Source organism: Trypanosoma brucei, chromosome 7, assembly GCF_000210295.1.
Source record: "Trypanosoma brucei gambiense DAL972 chromosome 7, complete sequence".
Taxonomy (NCBI): domain Eukaryota; phylum Euglenozoa; class Kinetoplastea; order Trypanosomatida; family Trypanosomatidae; genus Trypanosoma; species Trypanosoma brucei.
The window spans coordinates 1,081,352-1,102,015 of NC_026740.1; the positions used below are offsets into that span (position 1 = coordinate 1,081,352).

Below are 20,664 nucleotides of genomic sequence, written 5' to 3' on the forward strand. Positions count from 1 at the left end.
AAATAGCGGGGCACTGTTTTGTACGCGCGTGCAGCCGTACCGCTCTAGGTTGGAGCCATTTCCTTCGCGCTTGGACGCCGGCTTTCACCTTTTCTTTACCCTACCGCACATACCCAACGTGCCGTTACCAGCGCGGTGCACTGCGACGTGCTGATGAAGATTTTGCTGTTCTCTGCGGTGACACCAGGTGGTCGCACCGGTTTTTTGTGACTCATGGCAAAGCAATCTAAAAATATCGAAAAAAAGGGTAAATACTCCGATTTCCCCTGTGCGCAATTGGTTTCGGCGCTGCTCGCAGCCGACGCCGACAAACGGTCACCATGCTCAGTGTTCTGCAGTCCCCGCAGTTTTGGCGCAACATGTCCTGCATCAAGTCGTGTTAATCATGCGACGGCCTCGTCCTGTAGGCCTTGCGCCTCTGCCGGTTGGTCACACTGCGTGGGTTGAAGCTGCGGCTACCTAATCGCTGTGAACTTTAAAATGTCAGAAACCTTCCAGGGAACCTTGTTGAGTGAGCCGGCCTCGCCGTTTTAAGATTTATTAGTCCCGTGCGCCGGTGTTTGTGCACACCCTAGGGGCTGAATGCGTTTGCTTTTTTTTTTCTTCATGTCATTGATGCTTTTATTGAAGGCTTGACTGAGAACGGTGGGTAACTACTGTATTCGAAGATTATCTAAAGAGCGTTCGTAGTGTTTTGCTTTTGAACAACATGGGTTATCATGGTATTTTTACTTTCAGCATGGTTGCCCACTTTTAGGACCTATTTTTCCCTGTTTTCCACGATAGCGTGGCAAGTGATGGAGGGTATGCTTCTGGATGCTGTTAGTAAAAGTATGGTGGCAGAAGGCGCGAAGTTAGTACCGAAATATGGAGTCCGCAATTCTGCACTCATGTCATTGTCAGTGAATGCGTTGAAAGGCAATCCCACATATGACAAGGCGCGGACGCTGAGCAACAGAGAGTTATCTCGTCTGTTTCCGAGGGGATTTTCGATCGCTGTGGTTGAGCACATCGTTGCAAGCAGCAACCAAACCGCTCATTTGAGACTTGAGGAGCGCTTTAGTAAATATGCTATTCTCTCCACGGTTGCGAAGAACAGTGATACATACCAACTAGGATGCTATAAACCTCCGGGCGTGCGTGAGGTTGTTAGCGAGGCTATGGACTCAAAGTTCAGTGCTCTGCTACCTTATTGCGAACACTGGGCGGAGGCGGTTGCGCTGGAGTGCTTGCCTTCTAATACTCCGTTTGCCGCCAAGCTGGCTCTGGAATTTATTGATACTACCTGTTACTATGCGGAGCGGATGAGAAGTTTAGGGTCAGTCGTAGAAGCAGGCAATATACTACTACAGTCTCGTATTTCTGATCCCTTTGCCGCTGAGCCGCATTCGATCGGTGTGTCAGGGGGTGTAAAAAAAGGTGAAAAGAACGATGCGTTCTGGCAGAAATTTGCCACTACTGTACCTTTGTCCAGTGGACCGCATGCTAGTCACGGTATGCTTGGATATGAGTGGTATGTACTGCGTATGAAGGTTGGTGCGATACTGAGCTTGGGCATGCTCTCTTTTATGGGTGAAAAATCGCGTTCTCGTTTGGAGACTAAGTCGATGGTGCGGTCGATAATTTGTGGAATACTGTGAAGGATTAAGAGGGAACAGCACGTTGGCAGGCATTTTTGTTATTTACTAAGTTGTGGATGCGCTAGGAGCTTGTCGATTGGTTTTACTACTAATGAAAAGATGACTTTCCTGTTGTTCTTTGTTTTGATGCGATGTGGCAATAAATATGGTGCTCCGCGGACATTCGTATAGCATCCTGCTGGCACTTTCCCTTCCTATTTCACATACACGTGTACATTATTTACGCGTCATGCAGTTGCACATTTCTCTCTATAGGAGACCCAGGTATACAGCATGTCATCCATGGCTTGTGAGGATACGAAAGCTCGTGCAACCGCCGATCATTCGTTTCTGTCGCAGAGTATCTCTTACGTACTGCTCGCGAAGTTACTCACTGATTAAAGGGACTGTCATCTCAGCAGATTCAGTGGGGAGCCCTGTTATCAGTATTATATTTGTTGGTTTTCTTTTACTAATGAAACCACAGTGTGTGTACGTATGTTTGGGTGCCCGAAAGGCCAAGGTGGAGGCTTGTTTGTTTGAAGGCTTGTAGGCTTCCCCAATTGGACCCATTTCTCAAATCCGCACTACTACTACGATATTGCATTCACTGTTGCGACAGTGTCTTTTGTTAAATGGTTTGCCTTCGCTGGTTGTTGTACTAGAAAAAAATGGACGGACCTACTCAAAAAACTGTGCACTGTCAGGTAATGTTGTTATATTCGATATTTCGTACCAGGCTTCGTGCTGTATCTACCTCCATCCATATACGGTCCTCGCTTCAAGCCGGGTTGGTACATATTATCCTATTGAACTGCCACTTCACTCTCCAGTTTTACCTTTCAGACCGGCATTGCTTTATGTGTGTTTTTCTACAGCGAGCGCTGTACAACCTAGTGTTAATTAGGAGGAATTAGTTATTGCATAGTTGTTTACTGGTTGTGTTTGGAATTTTGTGTGTCATCTGCCCTTTGTTTGTTTGAATTTTATTGAAGATTCACATAAATTTATGTATATATGTATTTGTGCGCTTTTTGTCCCCTTTGAGCGACCAACTCACGGTTTCCTGTAATCATCAGTAGCCCTGCACTACGTGTATATTCGTTTGCTCTTCATTTTTTCTTTTGCTTTTCTTTAGAAGCACCAATATGGCAAGCGTAATTGAAAAGGGGCTTGCATCGATATGTTGCGTTACCACTTCGTCAAAACCATGGGCGGAGGGCGAGGCCGATGGGGATGTGAAGTATGAGGATTTGCGAGGTCCTGGTGGTCGTAACACTTCCGGATCCGTAAGTGACAAAAGAATATGCGTTCCCCAGAAGATCGATCCGAAAACGTTTTTCGCCAATGAAAGGACCTTTCTCAAGTGGATGTCGATATCAGTGATGATAGGAATGATGTCGTTAACACTACTGAATTTTGGCGACACATCGAGCAACGCATCGGAGCTTGCTGGTCTGGTTTTGTTGCCTGTTTCAATATTATTTATGATTCATTCGTTATTTGTGTTCAAAGATCGAGCCAACAAGATCTATATGCGGGAGCCTATGCGGTACGATGACACGAAAGGCCCCACGATCCTTGTTCTTGTACTTGGTGTCTCTCTTGGAATTGCGGCTATTTTTTCCGTTCAGAAGCAATACTACAGGACGGCTTCTTCATCCTTCAATGATGGCCCACGATTTTCTTGAGTGATGCTAATATTAAAAAGAAAGTGTAGTAGGCTATTGGAAGGGATCAGTTTTAAACTTCTCAGATGATATCAGTAACATCAGTTGTTGGATGAGCCGAGTAGCACCGTTGGGAAATAGTAGGTCATTGTTTTAACCTGGTAGGAAGATCCTTAATCTAATTCCAAAGCACCTTCTCCCCATCTGACTGTTTTGTATCCTCTGCTTTTTTACTTTTCTCAAAAATTTGACCCACGAGAAAGTAGAACAGAGCTGTACGTGACCTCTTCGTTGTTTTCATCGTCACTCGTTTACCAATATGTTAAAGCCAGTATAGGCTGGCACAAGTATAGTTTTTTTAATCTTATTGCTTCAGTCCCGCTAAAATATATTGAACGCAGTCGGTCGTCAAGTAGAAAGAAGAAAGTCGTCAAGAGATGTTTTTAAAGAAGACAATGTCGGGTGTGAGAGACCTGTCGAGGGGAAGACCAATCTCGCGTGTTATCCTGGATCGTTTCGCAGGTAGTATTTCGTCTGAGTCATTTTCCTTTGAGTCGGTCCTGGAAGATGCTTGCAGGAGAGCAAACGTCGCAGTTTCGGCGGCCCCAAGTTCCATTGCTGATATCAAATGGTGGCGCAAACTCTGCACCGCCTGTGGCAATAAGACATCTGCGTCACGATGCGGCCTTGCTATGTTGCGGCAGCGACTCGTACGAGCGCTATCGGAACGTTTAGCTACGGAGGAGGTGTTTCGTTTGAATGGATACGAAATTGGAAAGGAGATAGTGGACGAACCAGTGGTAGTGTTGGGGCTACCCCGCTGTAATGGACATCAAGCAGCTCATGTGCTTTCTCGCTCAGGGTTTTTTCTTGCCTTTAAGCAGTGTGATACGATATCTCCTTCACTTCTTCTTGATGTAGAGCGGCACGATGCATTCCAGCGAGAGTTTAGGTGGTTTAAATCCCTCTATCCCGACTTTTGCTGTGTACGGACAGTGAATCCCGGACAGATCGATGATGACCTGACCTTGCAGTTAATGTGCCCACAGTCCTACGCTTGGGGACTTTTGCATGGGTTAGACGAATATCTATTGGAGTGTTTGCAGGAGGATCAAACTCCCGTGTACGAGCATATTAAACGCATGTGTCAGCTTTTTCAGTGGTATAAAAGATGCGGGCATTTTTCAGAATGTGTGTCTCAGGAAGTTAACCCGATTAATAATGTTATAGAGGAGCAAAAATATGGCACCAAAAATCCACTGACGCGGACGCGGTGGCTTATCTTTAGCCCTCTTGCACTTTTGAGTATCGAATCGCTCTGTGAGGTGTTTCCTGATGTTAAAATTATCTGGGTTCACCGGGCACTTTCGCAGTGTATACCGTCGCTGTGCTCAGCTCTAGCTCTCCATAACAGTCTCTACACGGGGAAACCCCCTAGTGATACCCAATTGGTGACGATGGGTGACAAGGTTCTGGGAATGTTTGGTTCTGGGACAGAACATGCCATTGACTTTCTTGCTAGTTTTGAAAAATCCAGGATGGTTCATTGGTCTAATCGTGATCTGAAGAGACACACAACCCGTTTAGCTACAAAAACCCTACAACATTACGGCATTGAAGTGGACAGATACCGTAAGATGCAAATGATTAACGGACAAACTGAGTACACGGAGGTGTTTCGACCACTCCATGATTCGCAAATGCGATACTTTGGTTTACATGACGGCATTATCGGCGAAGTTTTTGAGCGCTATATTTATCAATTCGAGGAGTTTGCGTTCGAGCGTAAATATGGTGTCACTGTTGAAGAGTATCAACCCCTTGCAGCTGCTTCAGAGCAACAGTCTCTTGGATCGATGCGTATGAATAGCGGAGAAAACAGTTTGCCATCATTTACTGATGATCAGCCGATGACAGGCCACTTTTTGCAGGAGGGAAAGGGGTTTAAGTAACTAATGGTGCTTTGGAGGTTATGTTATCGGCTCGTAACGTTTTTGCTACTTGACACGTAATCGTTTATTGCCATCACCAAGCAAGAACATCACATTTGGTTTAGATGTTTTTCTGTCATTGCCTCTTCTTCACCCACTCTGTGCATGGGTTGCTGCAACCCACAGTCACACGCTTTTCTTTCTCTTCCCCTTCCACGTGGCGCACGTTATTGTCTTCACCCCCTAGTCAAGTAGGGCTCAAAACGGGGGGATTTCTGTAGTATATATATTTCATCTTGACCACCGGCGAAGACTTGCCTCAACAGCACTGTGGATTAAAAAGAAATTCCTAGAGAAGGAACGCCGTCACATTTTTGCTGTGATAAACGATGACCGAGGGGCGTTTTGAAACTATTCATAATCTCAGACCCAAAAATTGGGACGGCCGCCGTCACTGGACGAATTGGCATCACCTTTATGACTGTGAGAAGGATCACTTAGCGCGGGAGAGCTGTCCGTTCCACGATCTTCGTTCTGGTGGCCAGTTTCAGTATGAAAATTGGGGAGGGGGTGAATTCAAACCGTTAATACCGCCTAATCACCTAAACAATCGGCCATGTGGCGACCGAATGGACTTCTCGAAGGGACACGGGACACAAATCGGTGGACTTGGGGATATCCCACTTGATGTTGAAGGAGGCAAACCGACGCAACACAACAAACATCCAGGAAAAACTGTAATGTTTACGAGGAAGGACCCTCTTAAACGTGGCTTGTTTAGTAGTTACCCTTACATACCGGAAGCATCCACGGGGGCAGCGTCTGCTGGTGGACCAGCCGGTCCAAACATCAAGACGGGAAAGGTTAACGTCTTTGGTCAGGCACCGGAGTGGATAGCAGATCCATATGACGGGAAGACTGACCGTGGTCGCATTTTCCACTTCAAGGCAGGGCCGCTAAATTACAGACCTGACGACAGATTGGCGTGGATGCCTGAAGGGGAGCCGGAGAGGCGGAAAAAGCGAATCCACGGCGTTTTCCGTGCTGGAAAACCTTGTGGTATTATCAACGATGTAGAGTGGGTACCGGACCCACTGCAAGAGGCGAAAGTGAAGAAGCAAGTGCGACCCTTCCGGACGTGGCACACACGAACGAAATGGTCTATGCCAACACATGCACCGTGGTCAACAGGCAAAATAACAGCTGAACCGTTTCGAGGTCCTAACTTGAATATCACACAGTCTGGTTTGCCATGTTTGGATACTTTCAAAAGAGTTAACATGACACAAACCATCGGCAAAGAGGCGGCGCTCGCGCCCGTGGAGTTGCCGGGGCCCGCAAGGCTCAAATAAGTTGTAGAGATGTATTAGATTCTTCACTGGCAGCGGTCACTGACGAAGATTTGTGTCTACTGGCACTCACAAGCATGTAAGTTTGTGCTATCAATAGGCGCTTTGGAAGCTTTGGGCGATTTTAACACCTAGCATGATTGTTTTGCCGGGATGCTGAGTTTGCTCATCTGCTCTTCCATGTTGTTTCGTAGCTTTCTGTAATGCAGTGCCAGCTTTATTAACGAAGAAACGCGCGGCAGGTTATATTGCGGTGTCGAGAAAATTTCTTTAAAATCCTATTGCGCTTTCCTGTTAATATTTCTTCGGCCTCATTTGAGAGTACGTACCGGGGGAAAAATACAACATTTGGCTCTTGGTACTTGCTCTGGATGATGCTGTGGACTTCACTCTTTTTCTGGGTTGGTATTTGATGTACAGGCATGCAGCCGCTGCGTTACTATCACTTCGAGAAGGTCTGCGTTTTTTTCTGTCATGCCGTTAGTTTGTTGGATCCCATCGTGTAGACGAGCAAGCATATGTATCCTTGAGCAGAAGTATATACTGATGGTCGTCATCATTTTTGTGTTTTTGCATCCACACGTTTTTTTAAATAATGACTTCACATGCCACTGTGGTTTATATGCGGTTTGTTCAGTGTTTACCTTGTTTTGGAGATGACTTCTCCCCGTCATTTGTTGTTCTGTGCCAAGCAAGGAAACATAAGAAGAACGTGGACCTTTCCCCCACTTTGCGCTCCCAGGTATGGGTACTCAAGGCCAGTGATGATGTTTTTTTCTCTGTGCCGTAGATGGGCCGGTGTCCTGGGGCTTATGGGAAATGAAAAACCCGTGGAGGGACGGAGTGTGGGGGTGGTGGGCTCTGCTATCCCGAACTACGTTGGTGTGGAGCCGCCACCGTTCAAAAGGAGTGTAAGGGCATTATCAGCCGGCCCACTGACCATTCACATGCAGAGGCGACCCTATCGAGTGACACCGACACCTGAAGAGCCTTATTCCTTACCTGCTCGGGTGCGCGAACTGACCCGGTCAAATCAATGGCAGGACGCAATTCATTTAATTTATACCTTAACACACCTGTCATCTTCTGAGCATTGCTCGGAAGCACAGGAGTGTAGTGGAAAAAAGACTGGTGTGTCTGACGTTTTTGAAATGTTTCTCTTCGAGTTTCTGCGCAGCGGCCACGTAGAGAGCGCGTTTGCCGTTTGGAGGAAATGCTCGACGAATCTTAAATTCGACCCTGGATCGGAACTTTTGATGAAGTTCGCAACTTTTTCCCTTGTCGTGGATGGAAAAACTCAGGAGTCGTTGGATCTTGCATTGATGGCGCGACAGTCGCAGAGAGAGGGGGATGCTCCCGGTGAGCACTTCGTGGAATACGGTATGTCATGGATATTGCTTTGCACCAAACTCTCGGGTACAGCAAAAATTGGTGCAAGTGATGTCACTGAAGTGCAAAATCTAGCGGAGAAGTTGTTCGTGCGCTGTTGGTGCCAACCACAACAATCATCGGGCGGGGGAGTCAATCAATTCAAGACAAGAAAACTTCGATTTATGTTGCACGGTATGGTGGCACTTGTGTCGCTGGAAGGTGGGTTAGAAGTGCTGCGGAGGCTAAGCACTAGGTACCATGGTGGCGCCAGTGATTCTGTCTTCCAGGAATTTGTTAGTCTGGCGGAAATTTTTGAGTCAGACAACCACAAGAACAAAGCTGCCCATACGTTAACGGCAGCTCCCCTGCCTTCCATGTTGATTCACCTGTTCCCTCTGCCGCTGCCGCCATCCGGGTTGGTGGTATTTCGTTATCTCTTCTGCGACGACGACGACGCACCTTCGCGACGTGAACCGCCTCAGCCTCGTTTGCTTTCCCACAGAACTGTAGGAACCACCTTTCTGGAACGTTTGGTTGAAAACGGTTCAGTGGATTCATTTCTGCGTTCTGCAGTGGAGCACGATATTAGTGAGTCATGCCCTTCGCTCCTGACGCGTGTAATGCAGTCCCAGCTCGGGGCTAATGCTCGTGTGCTACCTACAGTGTTTGGACGCCAACTCCTTCCCTCGGTGCAGAGGGCTCTTCGGAGTCGTCCAGCGGCTGGGACACTGCATTTATTGCTGCTACGTTTTCTGTCGCGTGTGCTAGGGCCTTTTCTAGGAACAAGGGCTGGCAAAGGTTCCCACATGGAATTCCCAGCTGGAGGTGGTAGTATCGCATCTAGCGCAGTTTTTTATATTGAACTTCTTGGTTGTGTCGCAGCCCTTGTCCCAACCTCCGGAATAAGAGCCTGGCATCGCTTTGTTCAACGCGTAACACGTGCTATTATTAGAGAATGTGGCAGCGTTTCTGGAGCTGCTATCCCCTCTCTATTGCAAGTGCAACTTCATACGCAATGGTTTTTGCCGGAGTTACTTACGTATGTGGACACGACCCGCGAACGTGATATGTACTTCGCCTGTCAGCATCCGTTAATGCAGAGCCGTGAAAGAAACTGGGACCGCATTCTCTGCGCACTTATCTGGGAGTGCCATGGGAAACCGGTTTCTGCTTATGAAGGCACTGGTTCTGTCAGCTGGCACCGCCACGCTGGTGGTTTGGTGCGGTATGCAGGTGAGGAAGACCGAATACGTGCTTTTGAGGGCGCACCTCCATTCTTCGACGTGAAGCGCTCGTTTGTACAGCGGGTTGTACGTTGGCAGTGGTTGCTAGAAAGTCTCTGGCAACTCGTTGGGCATAAAAATGGAGACAGAAACCATTGCAGTTGGGAAGAGTTGTTGTGTGCGTGTTCCGGAATTCTGTCGAACTGTCGCAAGTATCACCGTGGTGATATTGTGAGAGATTTCGTAGACGTGCTTTTTTTACCTGCCGCTTCCTTTGTGTCTCCGCGCGGATCAGAGTGCTGTCGCAGGACCAACGTGCTCACACTGCTTTCAACATGTGCGGACAGCGGGTGTGGGACAACTGAGTCTGTGACCCTTGCACGGTGGTATTTTTTAAATGAGCTTTCGTTGTGGTTCACAACTCTCCATGTATCGGGAAGATTTCGTGCACTGGGTGACGTTTTGCAACCGGGGCCGGACCGCACGGCGCAGCGCTTTGCGCTGCTGCGCAATTACGTGTCTAGTGTTTCAGCAAACATAAGCAGATCCGGCGAGGTTTGTAAGAATAAGCGGCAGCAGCTGCAGGACTTGCTGACCTACTACAACGAAGTATGCAAGAGTGATAATTCGCTTCGGACGCCGCAGCTGCTCTCTCCACTCGCTTCCGCTCTGAGGCGGGCAGACTTACTGGATTCTCTTGAGGAACTTATTAAAGTCAGCCTGTCGGAGCTGTCCGGTGGCCTTCGTGGGCGTAGCGGCACCCGAGCGGCACTAAAGAAGCTTCTTTTTTTCCACGATTTTCACCGCGGTTCTGCGGTTTGTGCTGAGTCTGGGTGTACCTCGCATGTCACCGATGAGAACTATCATGGCGCTGCAGTGGCAGTTGCAAACATCGCGGAGGTGTACATTCTTATGCTCTTGGAACACGGCCATCTGGAAACAGTTGAGAAAATCTTGTTACGACCACCTGCGTCTCACTCCCTGCAGGACCCTGCGACAGAGGTAGCGTCGCCAACGCATGGGGGAGCGGACGGTTTCTTGTCACCCCTCCAGTTTGACATAACCCTTCTCATGCCATCGACAAACCGTGAAGCAATGCAGTTGCTTTTTTTCCTGTATCTAGCGCAGGAGAAAAATGTTTCGTGTTGGCGTGTGCTTGACAAACTACCCAAGTACGGAGCGAGCGCTGCTGGCGTCGTTGCCGTAGTTGGCCGTCTGGTATCGCAGGAGAAACATCTTTTTGGTCAGTTTAGCCGTACAGCAATTCGGTTGGCGGACGGTTCTTTACACCCTAAAACTGCCGGTACCATTATCTACGGTTCGAACAGAGGGTGCATCCAAAATAAGCCTCAGATGGTGGCTACCGTTATTGGGGGGAAGAAGCGGGCCTCTAATCTAAAAGACTTAAACCACCTGATCAACAACGGCGATTGGGTACTGGCGCTGCGCAGCATACCATTTGTTCTTACAGATCCTCTGCACATCACGCGAAAGGCGTTATTGGTTTGTGAGGCAGTACCGCATGGAGCGGCTTGGGAAGGTGCTGTTAGGGTATTTGTCAGGGCGAACCATATTTGTACTGACATTTCTCACGGTGTGCATTGTATGAAGGAACACACATGTTCGTTCCCAGTTATGGGGATACAGGAGATTGGTCGCTTGTTGACTTTACTTGCTAGCGCGAGGCGTTGGCAGGAGTCACTGCAAGTTTTTGAATCTGTTGGTTCCCATGCTGTTGATGGGTACATGTTCGCAGAGACCTGTTTTACCCTTCGGTCAAGTGGCCACCCCGGGTTGGCCGTTGATCTCTGGGCCATGTGGCGAGCTGCGGTTGGGGATGCCGTGGCCCCTACACCACGAATGTGTGGACAGTTTTTAGCCTGCGGTGTTGTGGGTGATGTGGATGTAGCGGATGCAGCTTGTGTGATGGTGAGGGAAGCCACCATCCCGAAGTACGGAACCTGGTCGTCAGCAAAACCGGAGCTGCCTGCCTCAGATGAGAAGTGTTCGTCTTCACCATGTGTAGTTACTATCCCAGGGACTGAATTAGCTCTGTCTTTCGAAAGGGAGGAAGATACCGTCGCCACTTTGTTACGTGATCGATGGAACGGGAGCTGGCAGGACGCCCTCCAAATGGCCCTCGCCAGCGGGAGGTCGCGGATTATTCAAGAAGTAGCCAGAAAGTCCCCTCGTAATCACTCTATTTACAAAGCCGTGGTTGGGTGGGCTGCGAAGGAGCAGCGTCAACTTTCCGTAGCGGAGCGTTGTGCGATTGCGGGGCACTTGATTACCAATCCGGTTTCGGATGGAGGGGAGTACGACCGAGTGGGTCGTGTCCTTGAGGAGCTACTCGGTAGTGAAGACGATTAGAACCTGTGGTGTTTGAGGCATGATGGTCTACCCCCCGCCATGCTCCTCACCAGCCATTTTTTATTGTTCCATGTGGCGAGCCCGCTACCTTTTTGCCCCTTTCTAAGTTGTGGCTGGTTTCAATTTCCAATTATTGTAATGCGAGCCTGCTGATAACTGCTCAGGGGAGACAATAAACGCATCGGGTCATTATGGACTTCACGGATACACACACACACCTCGTTTGACTTCTTTTTTTTTCCTTTGTGCTTCAAAGTGGCGCCGTTGGTTACAACATTTTAATTCAATGTAGAGCAAGGTGTGGTGCATCAGTTGTTGAAAGAAGGACCATATCTTGTCTGTGGTGGTGCGAAGAACCGTGCTTGCAACCCTGTGATACTGGTCAATTCGCCGTGGCGCCATGGGCTGGCACCTTGCGCAAGTAAAATAAAAAAACAGGACGTAATCAGCCAACCTCATCAGAATCAGGATGCGGCGGAAGAGTTGCGCCGTCACTCCCACAATGCGGCGTTCAGCAGACTCGTTACAGAGTAGCCAATAGCCCTTATAAGGGTCCCCGTGTGCGTGCAGCTGCGCTATCGACGGCCACTCGTGCGGCAATGCGATTTTTTAATTATTCCTGCGACGAACTGTAAAGCCTCTCACCACCACGATTACTCTCACTTTTTATCTCAACTGACCCACGACCATCTACCAATTGACCTATCACAGTGCGCGAAAAGGGTGCCTGTCCGCGGCGGGCGGAGGGTATCCAATGGAGGTGTTTTTCTTTTTGCATGCAGCACACCACACAGAGGGGTGTATTGGGTTCATACCCAGACCATTTGGAGGGTATACTTCTTGTTCTGTTTGTTGCTCTCGCGCAAATAATCACAATAGCGGTTGCAACAGTCGTTATGTGTTTTTAACACCCATTATCCTTTAGGGCCCGTTAGTATTGGACGCTTTGGCACCTTGTTTGTCGCTTCTGATTGCTCTAACTTTGATGGACATTCGAGACAGCAAATCTTTTACTAATACTTCAGAGTATCGGGGCAAAGGAACGGTGAGGAGCGACTGCGGCCGTACGTAGGGGAAACTTACCTTCCCGCCTCTGCATGGCTTGCCGTTTGTGTTGTTTCGAGAGCTTCGGGGTCGTGGATATATATATATATATATTTTTTTTCGTTGGGTTGGACATAAGCCTCCTTATGGTGCCTTTGAGGCTCATCATCACGCATTTTGTGGGAGTGGTCATTATGCCTCATTTTAATGACGCTCCTCGAGTCTGAAGTATGTTTTGGAGGAAAGTCCCCGTTACCATGGCCATAAGCACTACTTTTTATATGTTATTGATCACTGCAGCAGCGGGCTCCAATGTTGTGGGCTCGCACAAAGCAAAACTGCCCTTCTCGTGTGTGTGTGCGTGTGGACGTAACTACAGCGAGATGTTCATTGTTACCGGAAAGGACATCAATTATTGTGCGTGGTGGAGGGTTTACGGGACCTTGAACGGGTTAGTATGTGTAGCTGCTGAGTGAAATCGGTTCCCAAAGCACTTCATTTTTCCTGATTTCATAATGTCAATAAAGTTGTGGCAGGGATGGTGTGCGTGCACGTATGGCTTGAAGCAACGGGTGGGTAGCGTTACCAACATGGGAATGGGCGAGGCTTTTTTTATTCTCGCCACTAGTGCTCATTGCATTATTGGATCCACATACATTCACTACGGCTTTTTTTTTGGAAAATATCTCACCTTCCTTCGTGGACTTTTTGGTCTCGGGGGTAGTGTTTCCGGTTGCTGTCTCCATAGCCAATAAATGGTGTTCCGTCTATTTTTTGTTTATGTTTTGTTACGCTTGGCTGCTTGCACCTGCAGAAGCCCACGGGGCCTGTCTCTTAACTCACCTTTTTTTTTTCGGTGCGTGTGCCTGCGTGTAGAATTACTCAATTGCCACCCCATTCATTCGTTCATCAAACATATGTGCTTGAATACATATGCGTGTGTGCTTGAAGAATCAGGTTTCTCAACCTTGTTGAGCCCGGAACGAGCACCTATCTTTGCTTCCTCTTCCTTGTTTTGGGTGGAACTCCCCCACCCTTTGGATGCTCGTTCGTCCGTTCGGTTCCACTATTTTTTTTCTCCGCATGTTTGTGCTACCGAGGGTCGAAGGGGTAAGATAGGAAAATCTACCTGTTAGGACGGTGCCTGCGGAATATACGTGTGACAGAGAAAAGTAGCGTTGGGTGCGAACACCGAGAGAGTATCTGTCATCAATTCAGATCTCGGCGAGTAACATTTATCGAATAAGACCTGTCGTACTCGTCACTCACTCTGTGGCAGAATACAAATGGATCACGATCAACTATACGACTCTCCCCAGTCTGCTAAAGACTCCCTTCTCGACATGACAGCGCTTTTGATCGTAACGTTTGCGCAGCGTGCAGTTATGGCTCCGTCGTATCGTGTAACGTTACTGGCCACCGTAGAAGGTGAGTTGGTGCGGGAAGGCCGGTTACCACCAAAGGGGTTTGGCGGAGTGTTTGGTTGCATAAAGCGTTTGTATGTCAAGGAAGGCGTAAGGTCATTTTTCCGTGGTCTTTTAACTGACGCTGTGCTCTCTCTCCCTGCGACCGTTGTTGAGAACATAAGCTCTACGTTGGTGTCTTTCGCGTTGCAGGTGGCCATCCCTGTCAGGCTCGTCGAGTCGATGAACCCGTGGACTTACTTGACTCTTTCACTCAGCTCCACATCCGCTGCAGTTTTACTCGCAACCCCTGCCACGGGCCTACACAGCACAATAGTGACGAACTACGTGGCTGACATTGTTGCACCTGTTCCCTCGGAGAAGTCCAAAAATCCTGACAAGAATGACGGTGAAAACAACAAGGTGATTAAGGAAGGCGAGAAGGGGGGTGAGGAATCGTACCGATATGCTACAGCTACGGAGGCGGCGGCGAGCATATTCCGACGGTGGGGATTCAGCGGTTTCTATCGTTGCATCGGTGCCGATGCTATTGCAGTCTTTCTGTACAGGGGAACCTATTATTACGGGTTGCAGCTGTTACCCAGCACCCTGCATAATCGCTTCCCTTATGGTATAAGCCGATGCCTCGCCGTCGTTGCTGGTTTCTTAACTCAACCATTTGAAGTTGTTAGTCGCCGCATGCAACTCACTGCTTCCTCCACAACGGGTCGCCGCTACAAGGGGATTCTCCACTGTGCCCGCACAATTGTTGCGGAGGAGGGATATACGGCTTTGTGGGCGGGGATGCAAGCACGGCTACTGGTGACCTGTGTGGGTGTGGCGGTGCTGGAACTGCATCGCCATTTCTGGGCCGTTTAGAGGATGTGGTGACGAAGCGTGAAGGTGTGTGGTCAGTCTTATGGTGTGAATAAGGGGAAGAAAATCTCTTACATAACAATGGAAGGGGGTAAATGGTAGGGGGGAGGGAAAGGTGAAGAGAAGGGGGGGGGAGGGCATGAGTTCAAGGGGCGCAACAGCAGGGGTTGAGGGTGAAACTAAGTTTTTTTGAGTGCTTGTGTGTGTGTGTGTGTGCAGCGGGTTGACAGCCGCTCTGGGCTTGGTCGATTAGTGCGTGCAAGTCTTGATGCATCCGGGGGGCACTTACCGTTGTCTTACGCGCCGAAGTGGACCACCATGCATTGTATCGTCTTTACCCTTACCCTTCTACTGTTCTGTCTGGAGCCAGGGGTAGTGGCAACACCCTTATTTGACGGAAAGTTAGGGTTGAGAGAAAATGAGTGTTTGGGAGCAAGGAAAGTGTGGGGTGCGTGCCATGTTGCAGTTGACACTCCACTCGTTGCACCTGCGCAGATCGTTATCTATCTTGGGCTCTTGCCGTTTGTTTGCCTCCTTTTGCCACTCTTCATACTGAAACAGACATGTTACTCTGCAGTTGACCCCCTCCTTCACCCGAACATAACGGTCCAGCGTGGGGGAAGTCGTGGATTAGGTTACGCTATGCCCGAGTTCATTTATTCCTTCGTTTTTTTAAAATTGTAGTGGCCCACTGTAGCTTCGCGCTGCACATACATCTCTTCCTCCACGGTTCATTTCATGCTAAATTACCGACGAACTCTTTTCTTTTCTTCCGTGCCTAAACATCTTGGTCATAGTTTATGTTTGTAAACTTGTGGTCGCGTTCGTGCCTACTGTTTTTTCTTTGGAAGTACACGACGCAGCAGAAACGAGTTAACAGACACTGGTAGCAGCAGCAGAAGTGAAGCAGATTGACTGCGGTTAATTAAGTTAAGGCAGAAACGTACGCACCTGCGGTTGGAACGCCGGGGAGCGTGCTTTTTTTTCGCATTCACAGGGCGGAGAAAGGCACAGAGCAAGGACTGTGTGTAACTGTGTTGCGTGTTTGTGTTTTGTATTCACACAAATATGGTAAGTAAGTACCACCGCTTGCTTCAGCAGGGGCTACGTGAGGAAGAAGAAGGAGTCACTGAACGAAATATGGTGGCAGGCGGTGAACAGCGGCACGGGCACGTGGATGACGACAATGCGGAAGGGGATGCTGATTTTTATGACCAGAAAGATGAACGGCGAGCGAAAATGTGGAATCCTAAACATGAGTCTGCGAATGTTTCCGCGGGCGGGAAGCAAAATAGGTCGGTGAGGGATTGCCTCCCCGGTTCCCTTCCTCCCGTAGCCAATACGAGCACTGACGCGGCGGTCAGGTTTGATAGGGAACGAAAAAATGCGGGTCACGGGGTTGATATTTCGTGTGTCGAAGGCGACGGTGCGCAAATGGGTACGTACGTCTCCACCGGCCGTAGTGACGCAAAAGCAGGGGGAGGAAGTAGCGCTATAGGCGTCACTGCCGATGATGAGAGTGATGGGAATTTGGACACGGACGGTAGCGACGCTTCTGAGGGCGATGAGGTTGAGTCGACAACCGACGCTGATGTGTATGGGGAGGACGATACCACTGAAGGGCCTCGTGGTGGTGTGCGGTTGTATTCTTGCGATGCCTGTCCGCATGCTGTGTTCACAACTCATGCAGCGTTGCTTGCCCACGCTGAGGAGCACCATGCGGATCTATTACCAGATCATGCCCGTTTGCGTCGTATCGCACAAAAACTTAATCCAGTGTGGAACCGCGCTCTAAATGCCCGTCGTAACACCATTACATCGTGGGGGAAGAAAATATTCCACGTGGCCGCGCAACGTGATGCGGGGGAGTCGAAGATGCAGGAGGCTCATCGTGCCCGGGCACAACTGGAATGTGTTGTGCGCCGCTGGCATGATAAAGCACGTGTCTTTATATTTGGAAGCTCTGTGGCGATGGGCGTGTGGGACGGCACAGCAGATATTGATTTTGCCGTCGTTGATGTTGATGCAATGGAGCGTGGAAGTTGGCCACCGTTGGAGAAGAACGCTGTGCGTTCCATCACAGAGCTACTACGCCGGGTGGGGTTTTCATTTGTAAATTTGGAGCCAATTAGCCACGCTAGAGTGCCAATTATTAAACATCATGCTTCGTCACCAATCCTTACCGTCGCAAGAAGAGACGCAGAAGACGTTGTAGCTCGAAGCATTCGCTTTATTTTGAATGGCCCTGCCACGGGCGAGGATCGGTTGCTACTGGAAGGGAGCGTACGCGACGCTGTGGGCCCCACTGGGGTGCAACAGGTGTGGTGGAACCGCACCTCCGACATGATGTCAGCCACACTCGAAAGTACTACCGCTGCCGTTAGGGCAGCAATGTGCAGCCCGGCACTTGCCTCGGCGTCACTGCGCACAAAGGTACAGCCGGCGCATGATGAATGCAGGCCAGAGTTGTATAATATTGACTTCGATCTCAGCTTCCGCGCATTTGGCATACGCAATTCAACTCTTCTACGGAAATACTTACTTAGTCACCCGTGCGCTCGACCAGGAGCCATTGTACTTAAAGATTGGAGCAAGACAAGTGGTGTGAATAACTCCGTTAACGGTTACTTTACTAGTTATGCAATCAACATAATGTGGATATATTACCTTGTTCAGAAGGGTTATGTGCCGTACGTGGATCCTCTTGAAATTCCTGAATCACTCGTAAATTATACCGATTTTGACCCCAGGTACACCCCGATGATAGACCCAGAGATTACGAACACAGAGCGGGAGGAGCTGTACAAAGCAGCCGGCGACATGCTTGTGGGGTTCTTCTATTTTTACTCATTTGAATTCGACTGGGGGCATAACGTAATTTCCCTTAACCGGCCGGGAATAACAACGAAGAGGATGCTAGGGTGGCACGTTGAGGACGTTGTACCGGTTGCTTCCACCTCAGTGAGCAGTGGTGGTGGAGGTAGCAATGTGAAGCGACACCCTACAAGGTACGAGCTTTGTATCGAGGATCCCTATGAAGAAAACTTAAATTTGGGCCGACACATCGGAGTAACGAAGTCGTTGCGTGTGCGGACGGAACTCTACCGCGGTCTCTTATCCTTATTGAAAGAGGGGGAGACAAGGTCGTGCGTCTTCGCCGCAGCAGATTCATCAGGCACGCCGGCGGCTGGGGGTAAGCAGTCGGCCGCTCTACCAGCTCGAGCACTGTTCAAACTAATGGCCTTAACAACTCAGGCTATATCAGAATCAAGGCGTCTCCCACAAAGTAATAGTGACAATAGCGGTCGCATTGCTAACGGTGATAATGAATCCCTTACGGAGGTCGGCGGCGGCCACAGGGTTGAAGGCGCTGGTGTCGATCCAGCTTCCTGCGCAGGGGCGTCGCTTTCCTCCTTCGGTGAGCCACCGATTGGAGTTCATGAGAAAACGCTTGAAAGCATATTTGTTGAGAAGGCCCCTATGGAATTTCAGTTGGTACGAAAGGTATGGAACTGGCACCAACTGATCCATCGGCTCGGGTACAAAATACACCGAGGTCACGTGATGCCACGGCGTGAAGTTGGGGTACGTTGCACCGCCCGGCGCGATGCGGAAGAAACAACAACAGAACTGGCTTCGGACGTTGACACAACTAAGAGCCTGAGACCTGGGCGAGGTCTTACAGACACCATGCTGCGAGACCTGAGCCGCGGCTACATGACGCTCACACCGGAATGGGTTGCTTGGTCAGCGCCATGGGTAAGCCAACACTTGCGCGGATACAGCCGCTTAACGACAGTGCGTTCCGCAGTGGCCGATGAAACCCCACCCGCCCTGGCGACGGTTCCGTCTGTCGTGAAACCACCGACTGGAGAGGCGGTTATGGGTGCGATGAGGACCACCCGCCGAAATGCTGCACCTGCTCGTAGGGTGGAGCTGCTGAAGTTATGGCTTTGGCGCGGCATCAGCAAGGTTACTCCATTCAAGAGCCCTCGTTGATGCTTTCCGTTACCCAGAGCTCCAGACGTGTTTATTTTATTACTTAAACGCCATTTCTGCGCATACGGTTGTATGATCATTGACTTGGTTCCACTCATTGTTTGGCTTTGGTTTGTCTTACACCTACCATGTCTTTCTTTTGACACCGGTATGCCCTTTTGTGTTTTCTTCACGATAAAGTTGTCATATCTCTTTTTTTCACCCTTGTCTCATTACTGGTGATGCGACCACCTCGGTTGCCGCCTTTCGTCATCACGTATTTGTGTACCTTTGCTCAGGCTTGTAAGTTGTGTGTTAGAAGCTCTGAGAAGGCACTGAGCGTTGAGCGTGTCAGGATAAGGCTTGGGGGAGGTGAACCGTACGTTCCGCATCTGTTGCTTTACCCAAGTGACTTTATGTAGGTAGGTAGGATAGTAGGAAATGCCGTCACCCTTTCAACAAACTTTGTTAGCACGCGCCTACCACTACGTGCATCCGAAGACTGGTCGACCCATTAGACAGTTTCGTCGCTATGGCGATCCGCGTTATATCAATAACGAAGCGGCACTGATTCGCGGGCAATGGGGCCTCATAACTGCGGATTTCGGTATGGTCACGCAGTCGCAGATGGAGAATGCACGTCTTGCAATCCTCCGTCGTCTACCCCGCGGGAGCTTCACACTCACAATGCACACCGATTACGAGGAGTTTCCGGTTGTGAAAAAGAGCCCAGAAAGTCGTATGGGTGCTGGTAAGGCGAACATTCATCATTTCGCGTTCAAGTTCACGACAGGGGTGCCGCTATTTGAGATCATGCCGATATCCGCCCGCCGTCTCAATCAGGCGGAAGCGGAGGGCATATTTTTGGCAGGGAGACCGTTCATACCGCTTCAGACGGTTGTGGTGCCACAAGGTCGCGTTGATGAGTATCATGTCTTCAAGTAAGTGACAATGGAAGGTGGAGCCTGCCGGAGTGGATGAGTGCAGGGGCATTAACTTTGTATTTTGCCGCATCCGGTTGAGGAACGAAAATAAATAAAGGAAGGGTTACTCACCTCATCTGGCGTAAATGAATTGTGTACAGTTGTTTCTTACAGTTTGAGTCTGCGGGAGATGGTTATGGTTATCGCTGCTGCCATCACCACGCTATTTCCCCCCTCCCCACACACACACCCAGCGTACCGCCGTTGTTCTTCACTTACTTTTATCAAGTGTTATAAGTGCTGCCTTTTATCTGTCGTGAGGTTGGCTGTGGGAAACGCAGTTCCACTCGTTGATTATCCAGTCATTCATATAGCACCCGTCGATACTCCGCGTTCATTTGTTTAGACTTTTTGAGCGTAGTGGTTGCTACTTTTCGACTGGTCTGCTTTTTCAAGGCGCTCATTCCTCTTCCTGTATTGTCATCCTTCCTAATGAAATTCCCTATACTTTTATTGTTATTGTGCCTCTCCTACGCCTCCTCTTTTTCTGTGCGCCACGCCACGGGGTAGAGTCGGCTCGGGATTAAGTTGCTTTGCCCTCCACAGAAAGTTGATTTAGAGTGCAACCTTGAGCTAGACGGCGGTGTGCAAATCGGGCGAAAGCGAATCCTCGCTAGAAGCTATTTGCACAGACCTCAAGGAACCGAGAAAAAAAAACGAATAAGAGGAGAAAACACATTTAACGAATAAAAAGGATCGAGATAATCGAAGGAAATAGAGAAAAGTAACCCTTAGCTTCGTTATTCCCGGAGGAGCCAGAAAGGAAGCCAGTGAAGACACTAAGTGGGGAGGAAGCAGCGCAGGGTCGAAGGAAAGGGAAAAGGAGCAAAAAGACGGGGGGGGCAGG

The 20,664-nt window shown here is 49.3% G+C and overlaps 11 protein-coding genes across 11 annotated transcripts; all 11 read left to right on the forward strand.

Moving 5' to 3' along the window:
- Window positions 1-719: 719 nt before the first annotated feature.
- TbgDal_VII4350 (hypothetical protein, conserved) lies at window positions 720-1,640 on the forward strand (the record flags this gene model as incomplete). The annotated part of the gene is made up of 1 exon (XM_011776486.1): window positions 720-1,640. One exon carries the CDS (start codon window positions 720-722, stop codon window positions 1,638-1,640), a length of 921 nt encoding a protein of 306 aa, XP_011774788.1.
- A 145-nt stretch (window positions 1,641-1,785) lies between these two features.
- Window positions 1,786-2,172, forward strand: TbgDal_VII4355 (hypothetical protein, unlikely; the record flags this gene model as incomplete). The annotated part of the gene is made up of 1 exon (XM_011776487.1): window positions 1,786-2,172. One exon carries the CDS (start codon window positions 1,786-1,788, stop codon window positions 2,170-2,172), a length of 387 nt encoding a protein of 128 aa, XP_011774789.1.
- A 595-nt stretch (window positions 2,173-2,767) lies between these two features.
- TbgDal_VII4360 (vacuolar transporter chaperone, putative) lies at window positions 2,768-3,310 on the forward strand (the record flags this gene model as incomplete). The annotated part of the gene is made up of 1 exon (XM_011776488.1): window positions 2,768-3,310. One exon carries the CDS (start codon window positions 2,768-2,770, stop codon window positions 3,308-3,310), a length of 543 nt encoding a protein of 180 aa, XP_011774790.1.
- A 416-nt stretch (window positions 3,311-3,726) lies between these two features.
- On the forward strand, window positions 3,727-5,241 carry TbgDal_VII4370 (hypothetical protein, conserved; the record flags this gene model as incomplete). The annotated part of the gene is made up of 1 exon (XM_011776489.1): window positions 3,727-5,241. One exon carries the CDS (start codon window positions 3,727-3,729, stop codon window positions 5,239-5,241), a length of 1,515 nt encoding a protein of 504 aa, XP_011774791.1.
- A 368-nt stretch (window positions 5,242-5,609) lies between these two features.
- Window positions 5,610-6,572, forward strand: TbgDal_VII4380 (hypothetical protein, conserved; the record flags this gene model as incomplete). The annotated part of the gene is made up of 1 exon (XM_011776490.1): window positions 5,610-6,572. The coding sequence occupies one exon, from the start codon at window positions 5,610-5,612 to the stop codon at window positions 6,570-6,572; it is 963 nt and encodes a 320-aa protein (XP_011774792.1).
- A 602-nt stretch (window positions 6,573-7,174) lies between these two features.
- TbgDal_VII4390 (hypothetical protein, conserved) lies at window positions 7,175-11,533 on the forward strand (the record flags this gene model as incomplete). Its single annotated transcript, XM_011776491.1, has 1 exon — window positions 7,175-11,533. The coding sequence occupies one exon, from the start codon at window positions 7,175-7,177 to the stop codon at window positions 11,531-11,533; it is 4,359 nt and encodes a 1,452-aa protein (XP_011774793.1).
- Window positions 11,534-13,332: 1,799 nt separating this feature from the next.
- TbgDal_VII4395 (hypothetical protein, unlikely) lies at window positions 13,333-13,713 on the forward strand (the record flags this gene model as incomplete). The annotated part of the gene is made up of 1 exon (XM_011776492.1): window positions 13,333-13,713. One exon carries the CDS (start codon window positions 13,333-13,335, stop codon window positions 13,711-13,713), a length of 381 nt encoding a protein of 126 aa, XP_011774794.1.
- Window positions 13,714-13,863: 150 nt separating this feature from the next.
- TbgDal_VII4400 (ADP/ATP mitochondrial translocase, putative) lies at window positions 13,864-14,859 on the forward strand (the record flags this gene model as incomplete). The annotated part of the gene is made up of 1 exon (XM_011776493.1): window positions 13,864-14,859. One exon carries the CDS (start codon window positions 13,864-13,866, stop codon window positions 14,857-14,859), a length of 996 nt encoding a protein of 331 aa, XP_011774795.1.
- A 315-nt stretch (window positions 14,860-15,174) lies between these two features.
- TbgDal_VII4405 (hypothetical protein, unlikely) lies at window positions 15,175-15,540 on the forward strand (the record flags this gene model as incomplete). The annotated part of the gene is made up of 1 exon (XM_011776494.1): window positions 15,175-15,540. The coding sequence occupies one exon, from the start codon at window positions 15,175-15,177 to the stop codon at window positions 15,538-15,540; it is 366 nt and encodes a 121-aa protein (XP_011774796.1).
- A 384-nt stretch (window positions 15,541-15,924) lies between these two features.
- TbgDal_VII4410 (KRET1) lies at window positions 15,925-18,855 on the forward strand (the record flags this gene model as incomplete). Its single annotated transcript, XM_011776495.1, has 1 exon — window positions 15,925-18,855. The coding sequence occupies one exon, from the start codon at window positions 15,925-15,927 to the stop codon at window positions 18,853-18,855; it is 2,931 nt and encodes a 976-aa protein (XP_011774797.1).
- Window positions 18,856-19,275: 420 nt separating this feature from the next.
- On the forward strand, window positions 19,276-19,779 carry TbgDal_VII4420 (50S ribosomal protein L16, putative; the record flags this gene model as incomplete). Its single annotated transcript, XM_011776496.1, has 1 exon — window positions 19,276-19,779. One exon carries the CDS (start codon window positions 19,276-19,278, stop codon window positions 19,777-19,779), a length of 504 nt encoding a protein of 167 aa, XP_011774798.1.
- Between the last annotated feature and the right edge of the window lie 885 nt (window positions 19,780-20,664).